Source organism: Corylus avellana, chromosome ca7 (assembly GCF_901000735.1).
Source record: "Corylus avellana chromosome ca7, CavTom2PMs-1.0".
Lineage (NCBI taxonomy): Eukaryota > Viridiplantae > Streptophyta > Magnoliopsida > Fagales > Betulaceae > Corylus > Corylus avellana.
In genome coordinates this window covers 23,257,558-23,279,879 of record NC_081547.1, presented here as the reverse complement: position 1 = coordinate 23,279,879, position 22,322 = coordinate 23,257,558, and the positions used below count along the sequence as shown (strand labels likewise).

General features: G+C 38.9%; 1 protein-coding gene across 1 annotated transcript in view; it reads left to right on the top strand.

Annotated features, from left to right (window-relative positions):
• LOC132186349 (nudix hydrolase 3) overlaps positions 1–22,322 on the top strand; it is a 68,575-nt gene that overhangs the window by 43,883 nt on the left and 2,370 nt on the right. The window contains exons 9-17 of the mRNA XM_059600278.1: positions 2,009–2,180; positions 2,287–2,540; positions 2,642–2,723; positions 7,337–7,402; positions 10,401–10,478; positions 10,731–10,826; positions 12,771–12,877; positions 13,029–13,197; positions 14,975–15,058. Coding sequence (XP_059456261.1) covers positions 2,009–2,180; positions 2,287–2,540; positions 2,642–2,723; positions 7,337–7,402; positions 10,401–10,478; positions 10,731–10,826; positions 12,771–12,877; positions 13,029–13,197; positions 14,975–15,058 — 1,108 coding nt within the window. The remainder of the gene's footprint in view (positions 1–2,008; positions 2,181–2,286; positions 2,541–2,641; positions 2,724–7,336; positions 7,403–10,400; positions 10,479–10,730; positions 10,827–12,770; positions 12,878–13,028; positions 13,198–14,974; positions 15,059–22,322) is intronic.

The window sequence follows — 22,322 nt, the reverse complement described above, 5'->3', positions numbered from 1 at the left end:
TTGCAAAAAAGATGGGTCTAGGCTTCGATTTTATGTACATTAGAATGCTAGAACATTCTGTAGTATTCTAGATAGTCAGCTGTCCCTACCAGCTTTCGTCTTTCAGAATATTTTCCCAATCATTTGTACCTAATTCTCCTATATATTTGGAATGGATTGAGGGCTGCAGAAATATGAAAATAGCCCTTCTTTCTAACTTCTTCTCGGTGCTTTCACACCAAAGAATTCGGTAAACTTTGGTACTTCTTGGGAATTGAGGTTGCAAGGTCAAAGATAGGCATCAACTTCTCTTAGAGGAAGTATGTAGTTGACATTCTCGAGGAAACTGGATTGTTGGGTGCTTGACTTGTTGATACTCCTATGGATCCAAATCATAAACTTGTGTTTTCCAATAGCGTCGACTAATTGGAAAACTCAATTATCTCACCATCACAAGGCGTGATGTCTCATATGCAGTTAGTGTGGTGAGGCAGTTCTTAGAGGCTCCGACTCTCACATTGGAATGCCACTGTTCGTATTGTTCAAGACCTGAAGAGAGGTCTAGGATGAGGCATATTGTTAGAAAAAATGATTATCTCAAAGTAAAAGATTTCACTGATGCAGACTGGGCAGGATCACCTTCATACAAAAGGTCCACTACGGGATATTGTACTTTTTTTGGGAGAAAGTCTTGTAACATGGAAGAGTATAAAGCAGAAAGTAGTTACACAATTAAGTGCACAAGCATAGTATAGAGCTATGGCTCATACTGCTAGTGAGTTGACTTGGTTACAGCACTTTCTTTAGAAGATAGGCTTCATAGCACCTATTCCTATTTCATTGTTTTGTGATAATCAAGACGCTCTATATATTGCCTTAAATCTTGTGTATCATGAGAGGACTAAGGACATTGAAGTAATTATCATTTGTTCGAGATAAGATATTGAGTGCAGACATAGGACACCATTTGTAAAGTCTGAGAACCAACTGGCTGATATTTTCACAAAGTCATTATATAGAAATCATTTGGAGTCAATTTGTTCCTAGATGAGCTTATATGGCGTATATACTTATTTATCAAAAAAAATATGGCTTATATGCTCTAGCTTGAGGGGGATTGTTAGATTGCTTGAATAGTTTGTACTATTATAGAAGGCCAGCTATCCTCTTCAGAATATTCCCCCAATCATTTGTACCTAATTCTCCTACATATTTGGAATGGATTGAGAGCTGATATATGAAAATAGCCCTTCTTTCTACCGTCTTCTCCTATTTTCTATATCTGTGTATATGGAAAATCACGTAAAGTTAGATCTGGTTGGTGCTTTTGTGTAGGGTAGGTTGGGCTGGACCTTTTGCATTGTCTTCTTCTCTTCGAAGCCAGTCCTGAAAAAGAATAGAAAATTTCAGATACAGTCATCTAGGTCTTATTGTTAAACATAAGAACCACCCCGCCACAGCAGGCAGGCTGGTTTCTTTGTCGTCGCTGGGAGCTCTTGGTGAGGAGACCTCATGATAAGTTGCTAATAGAAGTGAGTCACTTCTTGCTTGGCTTGTAGTCAGTCTTTTAGCTTATGTAGTGGTTGGCCTTCCTCCATGCACGTGTCCGCCAGAATGCGTTCTTGGTTTTGGACAAAGCTAAGCAGATACATATGATGTTTCTACTCTCCCTCTCTCTTCTAATTCTCCATCATCTTTTGAATCAGAACTTCTATAACTTTAATGGTTGGATTGGCAGACCATCCTTGTTGGGTATTTTGTATTCTCCTTGACCTGGCACTCTCTTCTATTTTTTTTAATTTGCAATTAAGGCATTCCTTGACCTCAATTATCTCTGAATCCTTTTCTTAGGAAAACACCTCTCTTTGAGATTTTCACCACCTCCTCCGTGAGTGTCACCAGAGGAGGTGGTATGGCTTTTGTCTCCATCCTCCTCTCCCCTTAACCCACCACTTTTATATGTCCCCATGTCTCTCTTTTTCTTTTGGTTTTCCTTTTCTTCATCCTCTAATATCATTCTTATCGACAGGTCTTGCCTTGACGAGAATGCGGCATTTTTGACAACTGCAGATTCAGCTATAAAGTTGCTTCCTGAGGCCACAAGGCGAGTTACTGGATGGAAGGGTCTCGAGTATAGAGCTGCATTTCCCATGGTGAAACCACCTGGTGCAAACTTCTATCCTCCTGACATGGACAAAATGGTATTCAATGGGATGTTCATGATCTGCATAAAAGAAAAAAAAAAAAGAAAAAAAAGAAAAAGAAAGTGTTTTACATATATAATACAAATAAATTTCTCTTTTACAGGAATTTGAATCATGGAAGGGCAGTCTAACAGAGGATCAACAAAAAGATGCAACCAGCTTTTTTAATGTTATCAAAAGGCATAGTGAATTTGGTCTAGAATCTCCTCTTTCTAATGATACGGTTGATATAGCAAATCATATGGTCGGTTCCGCCCATGATCTGTACTTTGTTCCTTTCTCTCAAGAGTATAATCCTTTCCTCAAAAGAGCAGCTGAATTATTGCATAAAGCTGGGGATATGATCAGCTCCCCTAGGTAATATGTTATCAGATTTCTGTTGATAGTTCATTGGTTAAGCATATGCTGATTTTTATTCTACTTCCAAATATTTGCTGAATCTTTCTTGACTTTTGTAGTTTGAAGAGATTGCTGCATAGCAAAGCCAGTGCTTTCCTTTCAAATGATTATTATGAGTCAGATATAGCCTGGATGGAGTTGGTTTGTACTTCGTACATAGTTCTCCTTCGTAATTCTGTGCATTATAATGCATGTGGTTTGCAACACAAAGTTGTATGCAATAAGGAGAATGATATGTGTGTGTATATATATATATATTCTTTCTGAAATAGCTTCTTTCGTGCAAGTTTTCTGGTATGTCAAATTTGATATTGGAAAACCAGATTGAAGTATTAACATTCTGATCTTCTTGATTTTGTCCTTTACATCTGAAAGTCTCCTAGAAGTAAAAGATTTCATCAACATGCCTGTTTAATCTCTCTCTCTCAACACACCAACACGAAGATAAACACACTTTAGTTCTTCATCCTTCTTTTTCTAATGGATTCATTGGTTCTTTCACCTGTTAGTACTGATTCGCTGTAAAGTTCTGTTAGAATGCTCAAGAAGTATACAATAGGGCCCAAGTATACAAAAGCTTTTAAGCTGAGAATAAAGCACATAAATCTAAGAATTCAGCAAGCATTAACTCTTGCGACGAATGCCACATTACTCTCCACGAGTAAAGTGTTTGGAGTACCATTTTCTTCAACTTGATGAGTCCAAGTTCACGGTCCTCAAAGCTCCATGTATTTTTTTCTCTCCATAGACCCCACATAACATGCAAAGGAACCATTCTCCAAATTTGCAAAACTGTACGATTACCCCTTTGTCTCCTCCAACTTCCCAAACAGTCATTCATCCTACTTGGCATCACCCACGTAACACCAAACAACTGAAGGACCATGCTCCATACCTCAATAGCAACCTCACAATGCAATAATAAGTGATCAATTGATTCTCCATTGTGCCTACACATACAATTCCACTCCGTCACTTTAATGTTCTTCTTATGTAAATTGCCCAATGTTAATATTTTCCCCAACACCGCCTTCCACACAAAAAAAGCCACTCTCAGAGGAGCTTTACTCTTCCAAGGACGAATAATCGATGCCGGATTAACCATTACTTGATAATAGGACTTCACTTCAAAATTCTTCCTCTTCAAGGGGATCCAACAAATTTTATCCACACCACCCTGCCTAATATGTTGGGAATACAGTAACTCGAAAAATTGTTAAACCACTTCAATTTCCCAATAATGAACAAGTTGGGTAAACATAACATTCCAATGAATAACACCATGTGCTATATCCATATTCTCCCCCACCCATGCCTCCTTTGCGCATGCAATAGAGAACAAGGCTGGAAAAAGAATCTTCAATGGTAACTCCTCACACCAAACATCATGCCAAAACAACTCTCTAGAACCATCCCCTACCTCATATCGCACATGCTACTTAAAATTATCCCACCCCCTCCGAATACATTTCCACACTCCCACCCCATAGGATCCCCCTACTTCCTTGGAACACCAACCACCCCTCATCGTATCATATTTAACTGCCACTAATTTCCTCCACCAAGCATCTCCACCATTGGCAAACCTCCACAACTATTTACCTAACAAAGCTCGATTGAACTGAATCAAATTCCTTACCCCTAATCCCCCCACCTCCATTGGCTTACAAACCTAGGACTAGTTTACCAAATGAAACTTGAACTAATCACCGACACCTCCCCACAAGAAATCTCTTTGTATTTTTTCCATACGCTTCGCCATTCCCACTGGAATCTGGAACAAAGATAAATAATTTGTGGGTAGATTAGAAAGAGTGCTTTTAATCATTGTTAGCCTACCACCCTTGGATAAATACATCCGCTTCCACCCTGCCAATTTAATCTCCATCTTCTCAATGACAGTATTCCATATAGATGGATCCTTATAATGAGCACCTAATGGTAAACCCAAGTACGTAAATGGCATCGAACCCACTCCACACCCAAGTATTCTTGATAGACCTTCCATATCTCCCACCTCACCTATAGGGACAATATCAGATTTTGACAAATTTATTTTCAAGCCTGAAACCGCTTCAAAACACAGCAGCAAACATCTCAAATTACGAATTTGTTCCACTTTGGTTCGCAGAAGATAAGCGTGTCATCTGCGAATAACAAGTGTGATACTACCATTTTTTTTGATAAGTCACAAGTGTGATACTACCATTACCTCTGAATGTCGCGAACCCACCGAAAATCCAGACATAAGATCTGCTAAATGCCTCCATCACCAACACAAATAATAGAGGAGACAAAGAGTCCCCTTGTCTCACTCCTTGAGAGCTACTGAAAAAACCTGTAGGTGTCCCATTAATGAGAACGGAGAAACATACCATAGAGATACAATGATGAACCCAACCACGCCACCTTTCCCCAAAATCACCTCTCTAACATATATAGTAGAAAGTCCCCGTTGACGTGATCATAAGCCTTCACCAAATCCAGCATGCATATGAGGCTTGATTCCCCACATCGAATCCGACTATCCACACAGTCATTTGCCATTAAAATGGAGTCTAGTATTTGCCTACCTAGAATAAACGCATTTTGTATATGTGACACAAGATTCCCCAATATTGAGTTCAACTGACTAACCAATACCTTCGAAATTATTTTATACACTCTACTTACAAGACTAATAGGGTGAAAATCCTTAATCTCCACCGCTCTAGCTTTTTTCGGGATAAACGCAACAAACGTAGCATCAATACTCTTCTCAAATCTTGCACTCATGAAATTCCTTGAAAACCGCCATAAGGTCCTCCTTTACCACCTCTAACATTTCTAAAAGAAAGCCATAGTAAATCCATCAGGGCCGGGTGCTTTGTCGCCCTTCAACTTCCTCACCACCTCCCATACTTCATCTTCCTCAAATTCTCACTCCATCCAAAGTCTCTCCCCTTCATCAATGGAGCTAAAAGCCTGGTTGTCCAACAATGGAGCTAAAAGCCTAGTTGGTCTCCCTTGATACTGTTCAGAATACAATGTTTTAGAAAAGTTCACAATATGGTCCTGTATAACTGCTAGATCCTCTGTCCTGCTCCCATCCACCATCATAGCAGCAACTGTGTTGTTTCGTCTATGCGAATTGGCCAACCTATGGAAGAACTTCGTATTCCGATCTCCTTCTTTCAACCATAATGTCCTAGATTTCTGCCTCCAATTCATTTCCTCTTGGTAAAGGGTCTTCTCTAGGTTGTTAGAACACTCTTGTCACTTAATCATCTCCTCCTCCATTAAAGCTCTAATTTCTTCAATGCGATCCAACTCACTCAATTGCTCCTCCATCTCCTTTTTCCTTTTCCTTAAGTCTCCAAAAACCTCCACATTCCATATTTTGAGATCACCTTTCAGTGCTTTCAACTTTCGAGCCAACACATAACTCGGATTACCTTCAAAGTAATAAGAATCCCACCACCTCTTTACTTGCTCCACAAAACCCTTCGCTTGTAACCACATATTCTCAAACCTAAAAGGTATTCGACCCCTTCTTCCCACTCCACACTCCAATATCACCGGAAAATGGTCCGATAGTACCCGATGAAGCCTTTTCTGACATACATTTGGAAAATATTCCTCCCATGCTGTGGATATCAAAAATCTATCAAGTCTGGATCCCGCACGATGATTAGACCATGTGATCCTCCCCCTACCACTGGAAGATCGATCAGTCCCTGTTCAAAAATAAAGTCAGAAAAATCGGTCATTGCTTGCGTGTGTCTAGGTGCACATAATCGTTCTCCTGGATTTTGGACTACATTAAAAACATGACTGAATATTTATCCAGGAATTCATGACAAGTAACCTTAAAATTCTTTCCAGTTATTTATTGCTAAGTGATTTCAAATTATTACAAGGAACACAATGTCTTGTTTTGGAAAGCTGCATGTAAATGCTTTTGGATTTTCAGCCCATTAAAAGGAAAAAAGAAAAGATAGAATGCTTTGAGATTAATTGATTAGACCAGAAAAGGACCATCGTTTTTGGATAATTTAAGCACCAAGCCAACACCCTTTGGAGATGATGTCGACTTTTGTAAAAATTTTGGACCAATACTGAAGAACCAGAATAAAAGTTCATTTGGATCTATCAAGTTGGTTGAGAGTAACATTAGTCCCTCCAAAGAGAATGTAGTCTGTGGTATGCTGAGTTAAATTATGATTTTTTTCTCTCTCACTGTTCTCTCTCTCTCTGTTTTTTTTTTTTTTTTTTTTTTTTTAAGGTTTTACATTCCTATATCACCATTTTTGGTTATTTCTATATTTTTTTCCGTCCAGAATGGTCCAATGGCATTTTTTATTTTAACTGATTGCATTTCCTCTAAATCGAACTTTACTTTTATAGAAAAAGCAGATTGGCTAGGCTCAGGAGAAAGCACAAGAGTAATGTGTTTCTATTACTAATTACCAAGTTACAAGAGTCTAGTCAAGGCATCTGATTGAACTTTTACATCCATGTTAAGATTAAAATGTAAAACATATGTTGATATAGGAAAAGAGAAAGGATACAGTGATATATGAAACACAAAAGACTCAATTCTTGAATCTTCGTGTAGCTATTACCTTAATAGCATCCAGTTCTTCGCAGTTGCTAGACTGCTGTTTCTAGAAACAGCTATTTATAAGGGCCTTTTCTAAATGTTAAGGTTGCTTTATTTGGAAACTGTTAAGAACCTCCACATTTTTTATGACGTTATGTTCCTTTTGGCGTAGGACTCCAAGCTGGATGTTACTATTGGTCCCTATGAGACATATGAAGATGCGCTTTTTGGGTACAAGGTATTATTTATATAGATCACCTGTTCATGCAGCTCCCTTCATCACCTTTAAATGTAGTGTAAGAATGAGGTTGTTTACAAACTTGGGTATACTGCATGTGCAATGTCCTTTAGGCTCCTCCACCCACATAAGAATGGGGATGGGCATTGAGGTTATGCATTCAAGTCCCATCGGGTGCTTAGCAATGAAAAAGTTCAGTAGACTGCATATGTTATCATTTTAGTCTAAAATTCTTCTTTTCTGGAAGGTTTAAAATTTGTCTAGTTCTTGCATATTTCTATTCTTCAAAGCCTTTGTAGGAATGTATGATTTTTTGGAAGTCTGGGTAGCTGATTCATGAAAGTAAATTTATGTATGAAATATCAATTTTGCATTAGAAGATAATAATGTCCTGTGGTGCAAAACACGTAAACCTCAGGCTTGATATTTGTCTCTTTTTGGTGGTCTCAAATATTCAATATCCCATTGAACACAAGTTAATTCATTAGAACTTCTACATGAGAATGCATGATTTGGATTTGTTTTCACCCCACCCCAACAACCCCCACCAAAAAAAAAAAAAGAAAAAAAAGAAAAAGAAAAAAAGAAGGGGTGGTTCGAAAATCACACCCGTCAGCCACCCCAGAACTAATGGCCACCCTTGAAACTTCGACCACCCCCAAACACCAGGGGGTGGTTCAGCCAACCCTAGGTGTTTTTTTGGTTTTTTTTTTCTTTTTTTTTTTTTAAAAAAAAACTTATTATTAAGGGTATTTTTGACATTAGAAGGGATATTGACATTTTTTGGCAATTTAGGGAGACATTGACACAATTGGTAGTTTAAAGGGAACATTGACAAATGAGTGGTAGTTTGAGGGAGATGTGTGTATCTTTTTTTTTTTTTTGCATAATCTTTTTGCAAACACACTTTTGATTTTAAAGTTGATTCTATGCCCTTAAATTATGTGAGACAGTACCTATTTAGATAAGATGTCCCAAGTTACAGTTGAGTTCTTCATTATGTCCGGCTATAATTAGGCTCTGAAATTGTCCAAAGCTTATAGGATATGAGATTTATTTTTCTCCTAACCTGGCTTGATTGGTTCACCTTGCCCCCATTGGTCGCTGGCATGTAGCTCCACCCCTCCATTTGGGGGCAGATGTTGCAGCCTCCACAACCCACCCTTCACGGAGGGGATTGTGGAGCTCCGCAAGCTCCTACAAGGGGGGTTGAAGGCCTACACGACCCACCCCTCGCGAAGGTCATGGTGCCTTCACGACCTCTACGAGCCGGCCTAAGACATGGAACGAGAGATGGTGAGGTTTTTTCCCATTTCTGTAAGAATTTTTAACATAAGGGTATAACTTACTATACTTAATTTACCCACCCAAAACGACATCACTTTGTGCTAAAGCTTGTAGGAGCCCGTGGATTTTAGTGTAGACCCTTTATTTGAAAAGGAGCTAACGTGTCAACATTTGGTAACTATAACAGGATATGTCCTTGTTAGTTTTTAGGTTGGTAAATTCAGTGTCCAAAACACTTTGATGCGAATTGTAAAGTGATAAGCTAAGTTTTGTACTTGGGCATAAAACCATCAAAGTGTTGATCAAGGCCAGGGCGAGTTTTGTACCTATGTCCGGATGAGCCACATTGCTCAAATAGTCAAAAGGTCACAGTGTTACTCGTTCAATGGCTCGTTCCATACCTGGTTTGGATGAGTTCATTTGGAGACATTTTCTGAAATGGACAGTGTTGCTTGTTCAATGGCCCGTGCCATACCAAGTACGAACGAGATGTTGGTAGTGTTGGTTATTTTCAAAGCTCATGCGCATTTTGGTAGTATAATTCATTTGCAAGCTTAATCGCAAGCAAATTCGTTGGCGCCATTTGAGAAAGCTATGAAACCCTATTCAAATCTGGACGTGCTCACTTGTAGGTCTAGATGCTGACATAAAAACTTCTATATTTGGGAAACCGAATTTCAGATTTCAAGCCTATTTTCCCAAGTCTATTTAAGGGCCTTCAGTGCACAATTCTCATAAGACCCTAAGGCCATATTTCAGTGTGCTAAGAGAGAGTTATTTTATCCCTAAGCCTTCATTGAGTGATCTCTCTTAGAGTTTCTTTGTTAGACCACACAAGCTTCACAAAAAGCCTTCAGTCTCCAGAGTTTCGGGATTGAAAGAGGAAGCTCAATAGAAGAATTGCCTAGAGGTTCAGGAACTATTGCAGTAAGAGCCAAATGAATCACTTGTCTATACAAGGAAGTGTCTGTTACAAAAGTTTTGTAAGTATGTACTTTTTGTAATTGAATTCTTCTATATAGTGAATGAGTTTCGTGGGTTTGGTTATTCTGGAGTGGTTTTACCTTTAAGGAGTTCTTCAAAAGGTTTCCAGTTCATATATTTGGTGATTGTTTTATGTGGTTGCTTAGTTTTTAATTTGGCATAATTTCTGTAAAATACCTACTCACCCCCCCTCTCTCCCCCTCTCTCTAGGTGTGTTTGGGGTCTAAACTGCATTTTTCAGTCCTGTTAGTGAACCACTAGAGCCAAGCTGAGCCCTTGCTTGATATCTTTAAGTAACACATCCTATGCAAGCCCAAAATCAAAATCAGCCCCAGTAACATGAATCTGCTTAAAGTCTGTCGAAATGGCCAAGTACAATGGCTAAAGGGTGATTAATGTTATTATTCGTTGGGGATTTTCTCTGGTTCGTTTTGGATGGCGATTGAATTGAGTATTTTCATGTGTACTTAGCATAGTTAAATTGAATGTCTATAATTTCTCAAAAGTAATAATGCTTAAATAGAGATTAGTTGTATTCTGTACGTGAAATGGTTGCTCAAGCAAGAATAATGTCACATTTTCCGAAAGACGCATGGCAAGTAATTTCACTAAACTTTGTAGAAAGCACTAAGCATGCTTTATATTCTTTCTGAAGCTAGAATTCATGGCTTTTTGTTCACTATACTTAGCTGATGTAGCTTAATAGTTGCATTCTATTTCATTGTAGGCTACTTTTGAAGCATTTATTGGAGTTCGAGATGACAAAGCAACAGCTCAAATTAAACTCTTCGGTGATAATTTGAAGGTATTCTTGTTTATTTGTTTTTCACCAGGGGTCCTCTTTTTCTCTTTTTCACATTTTTCCCCAATCAATTGGTTGAAGTACTTTGGCTTCACAAAACCAGCCACAATGGGTTGCACGCCCGACCTCTTCCCTTGAGAAAGGATAAGTTCCGCTTGGTTAAAGGGCCAGTGCCCTACCGGAGTTGTAATAGCTTTCATTCTACCCCTCTATTTTGTCTTCAGCCAATTACTAAAAATGACTTTATTGTGATAGATTCTGGAACAAAATCTCCCAATGGAAAGTGTGTATAAATCTGAAGATGTGATTGCTGCTCCTATTCGTGTCATTCAGCTTCTTTATAATTCAGGGGTGAGTTTGAAGAATGTGGGAAGAAATATCTTTCATGATGGTTATGTTATTTACCCAAATTTATACTTCTGTATACCATGTTAATAGGTAGTATATTCAAATGTCATGAATCAAGCATGAGCAGTTGAATGGAACTTATTTTAAGACATCTTCAGTGCAATATGAGCAGCTTAAAATGCTCATTTGTCAATGTTAATAATGAAGATGATGAATGATTCTCTAATTAACATGAAAATCCATGGAATGACAATCTGTTTCCTTAGAGCAGAATTGTGCTTTCTATCCCTCTTTAACAGTGTCACATGACAAAAGTAGGCCTATTTTGCAGTGTATGTGTGTATTAATTTTTTTTTTTTTTTTTTTTTTCTCATTGATCTCATTTTGCTCTCTTCCTTCATTGGAAATCTTTTCAGGTATATGTAAGGGTGCAAAATTCCGGGTTGGGGTTGGCTTGAGTTGGACAATAGCTTAAAATAACATGTTTTACACTACACTTGTGCAAGCTTTCTTTGCAATCTAATCCTACATTTTCAAACCAGAAAACTCTAGGAACCCTAAAATACTACTCTTATCCTAAATGCCCACCACAAAGCTCACGTAAGGAGCTTTCCCCGATCTGTTCTATGTCACAAGACACAAAAAGCAAAGCGCCACAGATAGAGATGCTTATGCTAGACATATAAAATGTAATATATATGCTTAAATATGTGTGGGTGTACCATATAGTTCTTATCCTGATTGTGTGTATTCCTAAGAAATCATGATAAATATATTAGATGTAAATCTTACACTGCCACCCCAGCCTTACATTTTCCCCAGTTTTCCCACCCTATTTATAGGATGCCCTGTAAATTTGTATGTAGGTGTGTCTGCACCTGAACTAATACTGTATGAAATTTTAATTTGACTATCTAAATTTTTATCAAGATTTGATAACTTGTTGGGATGCTGTCTTGGTGCAGACGGTGTTCTTATGTTCTCTTCAAGTGAATGACTTAAACTTTGTCATAGCTTTTTGGGATTCTTTTTCTTCTTTTCAATTTGATCCTTGAGAATCCATAGTTTCTCTTCCTTTTCAGAGTCCAATGTGCTTCGTATCCTATTTGATCAATTTGATGTGTGGGAGTCTTTAGTTAGGCTTATTCCTTAAAGTGCAAACCTTGAATCATTTCAGGAGATTGAAATAATAGCTTTTCCCAGTATTCAAACATTTTATGGAGTTTCTAAGGTGATGTGTATTTGGCTCCAGCCCAACAATATGAGTTTGTGGCTTGAGCTTATTTGGCTTAGGCATTATCTACCCAAGGTGGTTTGGCTTTGGTGATTTTTGCACAATTGGGGACTACCTGTCTTATTTTGGCATTTCAAAGAGTTGTCTAATTTTTAGTACTTTGTAGTTGGTGGTGATGCTCGATGATTTTGAGAGGCTGGAGGTGGAGTTAATATTATTAGATATAAAAGATGTGCTTGTACTCATAACTGTATTGGTCTTGTGTGTGTATGTGTGTGTGGATGGGTGGGTGGGTGTGTGTGTGATAAATCTATATACATACAGAATACGAGGTTTTGTTCATATATCCGATAAGAAGATTGACAGCCTACTTTTTTTATACCTGCAGAATTATAGAAAATGATTTATGACATTCCCTGTTTACATGGCTTAATACAAAAATGATCTTTGATTGTGGGTCGGTTTGGGTGTTTGTCTGCTTGAATTCTCCTCACCTAGTTATGGTCAAAATCAATAATGTAAAAAGATTACAGCTTGGAGAACTACAAGCTGCTATTTGTTTATTGATATGCTAACTTTACCCTCTTTATTTTCCAAATATAGTTTTCTGTGTTAATATTTTATTCTTTTTATCCTAGCTTCTCTTGTTCTGATATGAGCATATTATTATCTGTGTGAAAAAATAATGTTGACGAGATTAAATTTTGCATCAGGATGTGAAGGGTCCTCAAACTGTTGCTTTTAATTTGCCAAATGATGAGCATATAGTAAATGATCGAGGAACATCAATGGTCATGCTTAAGAATGTTTCAGAGGCAAAGTACCATTCCTTTCCTTGGAATTTCAATGATCATGATGCTTGTTTGTAGCCCTATGTTTAATTTATTTCTGATGAATTGATTTCCATTATTTCGTGAAATGTGGACAATTTATGTTAAATTTTTAAAAATGACATGCTTTATCCTAATCAGGTTCAAGCATATTCTTCAGCCTATAGCTGATGTTTGTATTACAAAGGAACAACAAGAACTTGTAGATTTTGAATCCTTCTTCACTCACACAATTTGCCATGAGTGCTGCCATGGGATCGGGCCCCATACCATAACACTTCCAAATGGTCAAAAGTCTACAGTCAGATTGGTTAGTTGGATAATTGTTCTTTTTAAAGATATTTATTTTGCTTTCTTCAATTGAATTTTTTTTTTTCTTTCTTTTTGTTTCATGCCCAACTTATGTTAGTCTTAAGATGGTATATCATTTCCTTCTATATTAAAATAGACTCTATAAGCTAAGTTTCCTTTCTTTTATTACACTATGGAACTTAATTCCTATTGTTGATTTCATTGATGGTTGCATAAATATAAATCGAGCTTAGATTAGTAACAAGGTCAGTTGTTACTTAAGTGTATTGACTATAAACTGCAATTAATGTGAAGCTGTAAGAGCACTCACAATGGCTTAGCCATTTCTACTTTTATCTAAAATAGATAAGCAAAACACTAAAAAATCATCTACATTGGATTATGCATCTCAAATGCAAAATACATTTTTGTTGCATTTGTGAACAGTGCACCGCTACATGTAGCGAGCACTATTCACACATCTTTCTCATTAATATACTATTTATCTCTCCAGATCTCTCTTTTTCCAAAATTTTCTCCTATTTCTCTTCCACATCTCAACTTTCCCAAAATTTTCTCCTACTATTTCTCTCTTCACATCTCTTTTTTCCCTAAAGTTGAAAAATATGATCTTTAGGAAAAATACAATCCTTATAAAAAAAAAAGAGAAAAAAAATAAAATTTAAATGATATATAGAAATGGTGTCTTTTAAAACTCGTTAATTAGCTAAACTAGATAAAGAGGGTTTTGATTAGCCATTTTGCATAAGAATATACATAAACCAATGTGAATGCTCTAAAGAGTTCCCACAAATAAATTTTTTTTACTCAATACATCAGGTGTCAACGTGACGTATCATAAATAAAATTTATATTAGCTCCCATGTACTAAGGTCACACCTCTTATTGTGCTCTTTATAATGAATTTTATAGTTTGATAGACAAAAATTATGTTACCTGTATTCTAAGTTTGTACACGCTCTCATTTTTAATAAAATTTCAATTACTTGTCAAAAAATTTTGATTTCATTGGAATTTAGGATTATATGAACAAAAGGTCCCTAAAGGTTTTTTCAAACGAGCTGCTTCTTTATCATTTTTTTATGTAATGGATTGAACTTCGAAGGAAAGAAAATGAAATTTTGAGCTTTTGAAACTTGATCTGCAACCTGTTAGGAACAAATTCTTATGTTAGACAAAAATCTCCACTTTCTTTAAAATTTGAAATTTCACTCTCTCGCTCTCTCTCTCTGGCCTTCCCCCCGGCGCACATCATATAGATGATGAATGTCCAAATATGGTATAAATGGCTGCATGCCAGTAAGATGTCCAAATGTCAGTCACCAAGGCTGACGTACACTGAAGGAAGGTCAACATGAAACATAAGGTAAGAATTGTTGCAATTAAAGGCACCGGAATTAAATGGAAACAATAGAATTTTGGAAGTGACAAAGGTGCTCTACTGCCCGTGCCCCCACCCAACCCACCTCTTACTGTTTGATTGATGAATTTGTTGTCATTTTCTTGTCAAGAGTGCTGATGTCTTGTTTGGCACTGGAAGTTTTGCCTTGTAATATGCTCCTAATAGAAATTGAAAACGATGTATTTGAGAATGAACAAAATATTTTGTAAATCAACTTCAGAAAATAAAGATCTTGTTTTTGAGCTTTTTATTTGAGATTTGATGTAATATCATCTCACTTTTCCTTTCTTTTTTTCTTTTGTATTTCGCTTTATTAGATGAGGATAGTGTTATGTCTGATTTGCCATGCTCTTTATATTATCTTTTGGCACAGGAACTGCAAGAACTCCACTCAGCTTTGGAAGAAGCAAAAGCTGATATAGTTGGCCTTTGGGCACTCCGGTTCCTAATCAGCCAGGTCAGTAGCTAGTGATAAGGTTGAAAAAATTATATTTATATATGTTGGTCTCATTAATTGAATGCTTTTCACATCTTTCAACCAATGCAATTACTGAATTCGCTTTAAAGTGATGTATACCATTGTTTTAGGTGCTATCTATAGTTTATTATGTTAGAATATCAATTAAATTATTAAAATTCATGATATCCAATCAGCTTAAGTTTTTGTAAATATATTATTAGAGCAAATGTCCTTAATTTGAAAAGAAATGCTACATGAACTTCCAAGTGCTTCTCCCAAATACACACTTCCTGATGTGCCAGTGAAAACCACAATTAGATTCAAAATCTAATGGTGATTTTCATTGCCACATCAAGAAGTGTGCATTTGTAAGTAAGTACTTGTAGTATTTATCTAATTTGAATCTTGGCTCTACATTCTACCCCATTTAAGTTTGTTGAGAGGTTTTAGAGTATAGAGAAAAGAGGAGGCTATTCAAAAATCCATAGCCTACCTCACACATATTATATATAAGCTTTGAGAATACATAAATGACCAAATTGCCCTCATACCCTAATACAGTCTTCTACATTCTTCTAACACATTCTTCTACATTCTTCTAACACTCCCCCTCAAGCTGGAGCATATATATCATATAAGCCCAGCTTGGAACAAATAAACTCTAACCGGTTACGACATAAAGACTTTGTAAACATATCAGCTAATTGGTCTCCAGACTTCACAAATACTGTAGATATGTTTCCATTGAGTATCTTGTCTCGGATGAAATGACAATCAACCTCAATGTGTTTAGTCCTTTCATGAAAAACCGGGTTAGATGCAATATGTATGGCAGCCTGGTTATCACAAGATAATGGGATAAGAGTAGTAGTCGAGAAGCCGATCTCCTGAAGGAAATGTTGTAACCATGTCAACTCAGTAGTCGTATGAGCCATTGCCCTGTACTCTGCTTCAGCACTAGATCGTGCCACCACAGTCTGTTTCTTACTCTTCCAAGTTACAAGATTACCACCAAAGAATGTGCAATACCCTGTAGTAGACCGTCTATCTGAAGGAGAGCCTGCCCAATCTGCATCAGTAAAACCTTCTACCCTGAGATGTCCATTTGGTCTATACAATATTCCTAGACCAGGTTGTCTCTTTACATAACGAATAATCCGAGTAACAGCTTCCCAATGTGAAACCCGAGGAGCCTCCAAGAATTGACTGACAACACTAACGGCATATGAAATATCTGGCCTGGTGATAGTAAGATAGTTCAACTTCCCAACTAGACGACGGTATCTGCCGGGATCTTCAAATAATTCACCTTCATCCTTTAGTAATTTCTTATTTGGATCCATTGGAACATCAACTGGCCGAGAACCCAAAAGACCTGTCTCTTCTAATAAGTCAAGTGCATACTTTCTCTGGGACAAGTTGATACCTGTTCGAGATCTAGCAACTTCAATGCCTAGAAAATATCGAAGTTTGCCCAAATCCTTTGTATGAAATTGATCCTGTAGGAATTGTTTTAATCGGGCAATGCCTCCTGAATCATCCCCAGTAATGACAATGTCATCTACATATACCACAAGGAGAATATAGCCAGCACTAGTATGTAAGTGGAATACTGAATGATCTGTCTGACATCTCTGTAGACCAAACTTCAATACCGCTTCAGAGAACTTTCCAAACCATGCCCGCGGTGATTGCTTGAGACCATACAATGCCTTTCTTAATTTACAGACATAGCCCTGAGACTCCCCCTGAGCGACAAACCCAGGTGGTTGCTCCATATAAACTTCTTCACTCAAATCCCCATGGAGAAAGGCATTTTTGACATCCAATTGGAACAAGGGCCAATCAAGATTAGTAGCCATGGAAATAAGAACACGAATAGATGAAATTTTGGCAACAGGAGAAAAAGTGTCATCATAATCAATACCATACGTTTGCGTATAGCCCTTAGCAACCAACCGAGCTTTCAATCTTTCAACCGAACCATCAGGATGAAACTTAACTGTGTAGACCCATTTGCAACCCACAGTTTTCTTATTAGGTGGTAAGGGAACAAGCTCCCATGTCCCATTGTGATGCAAGGCCTTCATTTCCAATTCCATAGCTTGCCTCCAACCAGAGTCAGATATTGCAGCCTGCACTGTCTTAGGAATAGAAACAGTAGAGAGATGGGAAATAAAGCAAGAAAATGTAGGGGATAAGAACGAGTGGAGACAAACTGACTAATGGATGTTGGGTAGTGCAAGAACGTGTACCTTTCCGTAGGGCAATAGGCAAGTGGTCGGATGGATGTGGAGGCAGCGGATCTGGAGACGATAAGGATGATGATGGCGGTGCAGGAGCTGATGGTCGAAGTCGGCGTTGATAAACTTGGAGTGGAGCAGGTTGGTGGTGAGGTAGCGAGACCGGAGGAGAAGGAGAGACCGGCACAGAGAGAAGAGGAATAGGCAGCGGAAGAGACTCGACATCAGGCTCAAGGGAAGGGTCACCCAAAGAGGTAGTAGCAGGAAAAATAGGGGAGAGACTCAACAAATGTGATATCGGCACTAGTGAAGTAGCGTCGAAGAACCGGACTATAGCAACGGTATCCCTTTTGGGTTGTGGAATACCCAAGGAAGACACATTTAGTAGCACGAGGATCAAGCTTATCAAATCCGGGACCCAAATTATGAACATAGCAAACACACCCAAAAACCTTCAATGGCAAGGAGAATGGGGAGGAAGAAGGATATAAAAGAGAATGAGGAGAGGTACCATCTAAGACCGAGGAGGACATCCTATTAATTAAATAACAAGTGGTGAGGACAGCATCACTCCAAAATTGTTTGGGAACATGCATATGAATTAAGAGACAACGTGCGATTTCTAATAAATGACGATTTTTGCGTTCAGCCACACCATTTTGTTGTGGAGTGTGAGCACAGGATGTTTGATGGATAATGCCTTTATCAGACAAATAAGAGGCAAATGAATGAGATGTATATTCTTTAGCATTATCCGAACGCAAAATACGGATTTTCTGAGCAAATTGAGTCTTAATCATAGTGCGAAAAAGTTGGAAAATAGAAAATAACTCTGAACGATTTTTCATTAAAAATAACCATGTCATACGGGAAAAATCATCCACAAAGGTCACAAAATAGTGAAATTTATTGGCTGCGATATTAATTGGACCCCATACATCAGAATGAACTAACTCAAAAGCACTAGAAACCCTACTAACAACACGGGACGGAAACGAGACACGATGATGCTTGCTAAGCTGACAAGCTTCGCAAGGCACAGACGTCTCATGACGAAGACTGGGGACTTGATGCTTCAATGTAGAAAGGGAAGGATGACCAAGACGACAATGCCACTGAAGAGCGGAGGCCGACGACTGCAACGTATGAGAGGAAATTGTGGGTGCTAGATCGAGATAATAGAGGCCATCAACTTCATGCCCCATACCAATCATCCTCCTCGTCTTGAGATCCTGAAAAATGCATAGAGAAGGATAAAAACTAACTGAACAGTTAAGGGATTTTGTGATTTGACTAATAGATAACAAATTAAAAGGAAAGCCAGGGACATGTAAAACAGATAACAACTCAATGTCAGGACTCAGATGGGTAGTGCCTAAGCCGACCACTTTGGATAGGGAACCATTAGCTAGGGTGACACTTCTAGGTGATGTGACAGGATGATAATTAGAGAGGAAAGTAGACGAACCAGTCATATGTTCATTGGCGCCAGAATCGATAACCCACGGGTTGCTAGTGGAGGATAAAAGACAGTGAGATGCAGTACCTGACTGAGCAAGAGTAGCAGTGGAAGAGGAAGAGGCCTGCTTATGGGCTAAGAACTGAGCATACTCATCTTTTGGGATGGAGATGAGATCATTCTCAAGGGGTGAGCTTGGAGTACCAAGGGGTCCAGCCGGGGCTAGAGAACCCTCATGAGAAGTAACCTGATTGGCAAACCCAGATGGTGTGCCATGTAAGTCCCAACAAAACTCCACAGAATGATTGGTACAGCCACAATGAGTGCATTTGCGAGGCCCACGACCTCCAATGCGACCACCTCCCCGGAAATCACGGCCACCACGAAAACCACGACCACCTCGACTGCCACGCCCCCCACGGGTACCACCATAACTACCACGGGCAGCAATAAATGCAGCACGATCACCAGTACGTTCCATGCTCAACAAAGAACCATGATCAGAAATAGTAGCACGCTGAACCCGAGAAAAAACCTCAGAAAGCAATGGGAGATCAGAACCTCCCAAAATCTGCGCACGAACAGACTCATACTCAGGTTTCAAGCCGAGAAGAAATCGAACCACATCCACATCTTGACGTTGCTTCTCCATTTTCTGCAAGTCAGTGGAGAGCGGCTGATACATGTCTCTTTCCCGACAGACGGTCACAACCTGATTGTAGTACTCATCTAAAGATTGAGTACCTTGTTCTAGTCCAAAATATCGTTGACACACCTCATAAACTCGAGTGATATTCCCAGCGCCAGAGTACATATGTCGGAGATGATCCCAAATTGCTTTAGCAGTAGGAAGATAGAGACATGAGGATCCAATGTGAGGTTCAATACTATTCAACATAAGAGATATAATCTGATTATCGGCCTGGTCCCAAAGGCCTTTGGAGTCATCTTCCGGAGATTGCTCATATTCGAAGTGAGAATACAGACCCTTTCCTCTCAAGTATACTTCCACAGATCGTGACCAATAACTATAATTTTTGCCATTAAGTTTCACAAGTGTCATAGTAGCCGGACCCATAGAGGCAGAATTAATTAAATCGGAAGGAGGAGCCATGATAATGCACTAACCAAATGCAAACAACTACACAAGTCCACCAACCAGCGAACTACCAAAAAAAATATCCACACAAAACAGCCCCAACTCAAAGCAAAGCTTGCTGACAATGATGAATGCCAACCAAAAAACAACTCAAACCATGGTAGAATCGATAAAATACGTCAAAAACTGACCTGAACCGGACTGAAGTTGAGCAAAAACAGGTCTAAACCATAGTGAACCGGAAGAAACCGAGAGAAATTAGCAAAAACTGACCTGAACCGGCTTGAACCTGGCCTGAACCGGACTGAACCGGCCGGAAAATGGACTGAACCGGCCGGAAAATGGGCTGGACCGGTCTGGACAGGGGATAACCAGAAACCGGATAGCCTTATCCCGGTTGAAGGTTGGGATATCCTTATCCCGAATACGCGACAGCAGGAACCCGGAGCCAAACACCCAATCTTCGTCTGTGAAAACTGCTGGAACCACGCTGGAGACTGCCAGACATCGCCGGAAATGCGCTGGAGACAGCCAGACCTTGCCGGAGCTGCGCTGGAGACAGCCAGACCTCGCCGGAACTGCGCCGGAGACAACCAGACCTCGCCGAAACTGCGCCAGAGACAACCAGACCTCGCCGACGACAACCAAACCGTGCCGGCGACACCCAAACCGTGCCGGCGACACCCAGATCGTGCCGGAAAACAACCAACGACGACAAACACACCTCCGGACACCGCAGAGAGCGGTAATCACCACAGACAGCACCAACCGATCATCGACGACGACTTAAGACCCATGGAGATGACGGCGGTTCATACCATCGGCGATGGGGAACCTAGCGCCATCTTCCACCACGGGCTTGAAGCCCAGCACTTCAACTACGTTCAATCAGTAGCAATATAAATGGGAGAGGAAAAAAAAGGAAAGAGAACCGGGGAAAAAAAAAACGATTAAAATAAAAGAAAGAAAAAGATTTGGGAGAGAAGAATAAGATATCAGGAAAAGGTATAAACCCTAGGCTCTGATACCATGTTGAGAGGTTTTAGAGTATAGAGAAAAGAGGAGGCTATTCAAAAATCCATAGCCTACCTCACACATATTATATATAAGCTTTGAGAATACATAAATGACCAAATTGCCCTCATACCCTAATACAGTCTTCTACATTCTTCTAACACATTCTTCTACATTCTTCTAACAAAGTTAAATATTTCACGTACTAAACTCCACTTAATGAGGAAATGTCTAAGCTCACACGTGAGTCTGAGTATTAGAGTATTAATTAAATTACCAAATTCACCATTTTCGGGCTTGGAAAAACTGGTGATTTCACACCTTAGTGTTTGTTGGTATTAGCTTTTTAAGTATGATTTCTACGTCTTTCAAGAATGACAAATCTTGTAATCTAATTGCTAATAATTAAATATAGGGTTAAATACTCTTTTACTTCCTAGGGTTTCAACACTTTATTTTTTTCTTCTTAGGGTTTCATTTTTATCATAAAAGGTACATGTGGTTTTCATAAAAATGGAGATGGTACCTCCACTAAAATTCCGTCCAAAACTTAGCGGAACATCACATCAGCACTAATCAAATGTTGTCACGTGTCATATAATTAATGTTTTTAAGAACCTATTTTTTTTTAAAAAAAAGTTAATAAAAAGATTAAAAAATTATATTTAAAAAAAAATGGGGTGGCTCCCCCACGGCCGGATGTAAATTCCAGCCAAGAAGGGAAGAGGACCATCCAAGCTTTCATTCAATTCCTTGTATCTTGGAGGGATTGACAAGCTCCTTCCATTGATGCAACAGAGCTTTCCTGAGCTAGGTTTGATGAGAGAAGATTGTATTGAAAAGAGTTGGATTGAATCTACCCTTTACTTTGCCCAATTCCCAAGTGACGAATCCTTGAATGTTTTGCTCAATAGGACTCCTCTCATAAGACCCCCATAGGCCATAACCCCATTTAAAGCAAAATCTGACTATGTCCAGGAACCTATTCCAGAACTTGGATTTGAAAGGATCTGGAAAAGATTTTCCCAGAAAGAGGCAGAAACAGCTTTAATGATCCTGACTCCATATGGGGGCAGAATGAGTGAAATCTCGGAATCTGCAACTCCTTTCCCACATAGAGCTGGTAATATCTACAAAATCCAATAGCTAGTGTACTAGGAAGAAGAAGAAACTGAGGCATCAGAAACCAAACCCATCGGGGGTGGTTTCGGCCACCCCAGTGGCTCCTTGGGGGTGGCTCGCCACCTCCAAACCGGCTAGATGGGGTGGCCAGGCCACCCCATGGCCAAAGGGGGTGGCCAGCCACCCCCCAAATGGCCGAGGACCCCAAAATTTTTCTTCTTTTTTTTTTTTTTTTTTTTTTTTGAAAAAAATATAATTTTTTAGTCTTTTTAATTTTTTTTTTTAAATATTTTTTTAAAAAAATTAATTATATGACACGTGGTG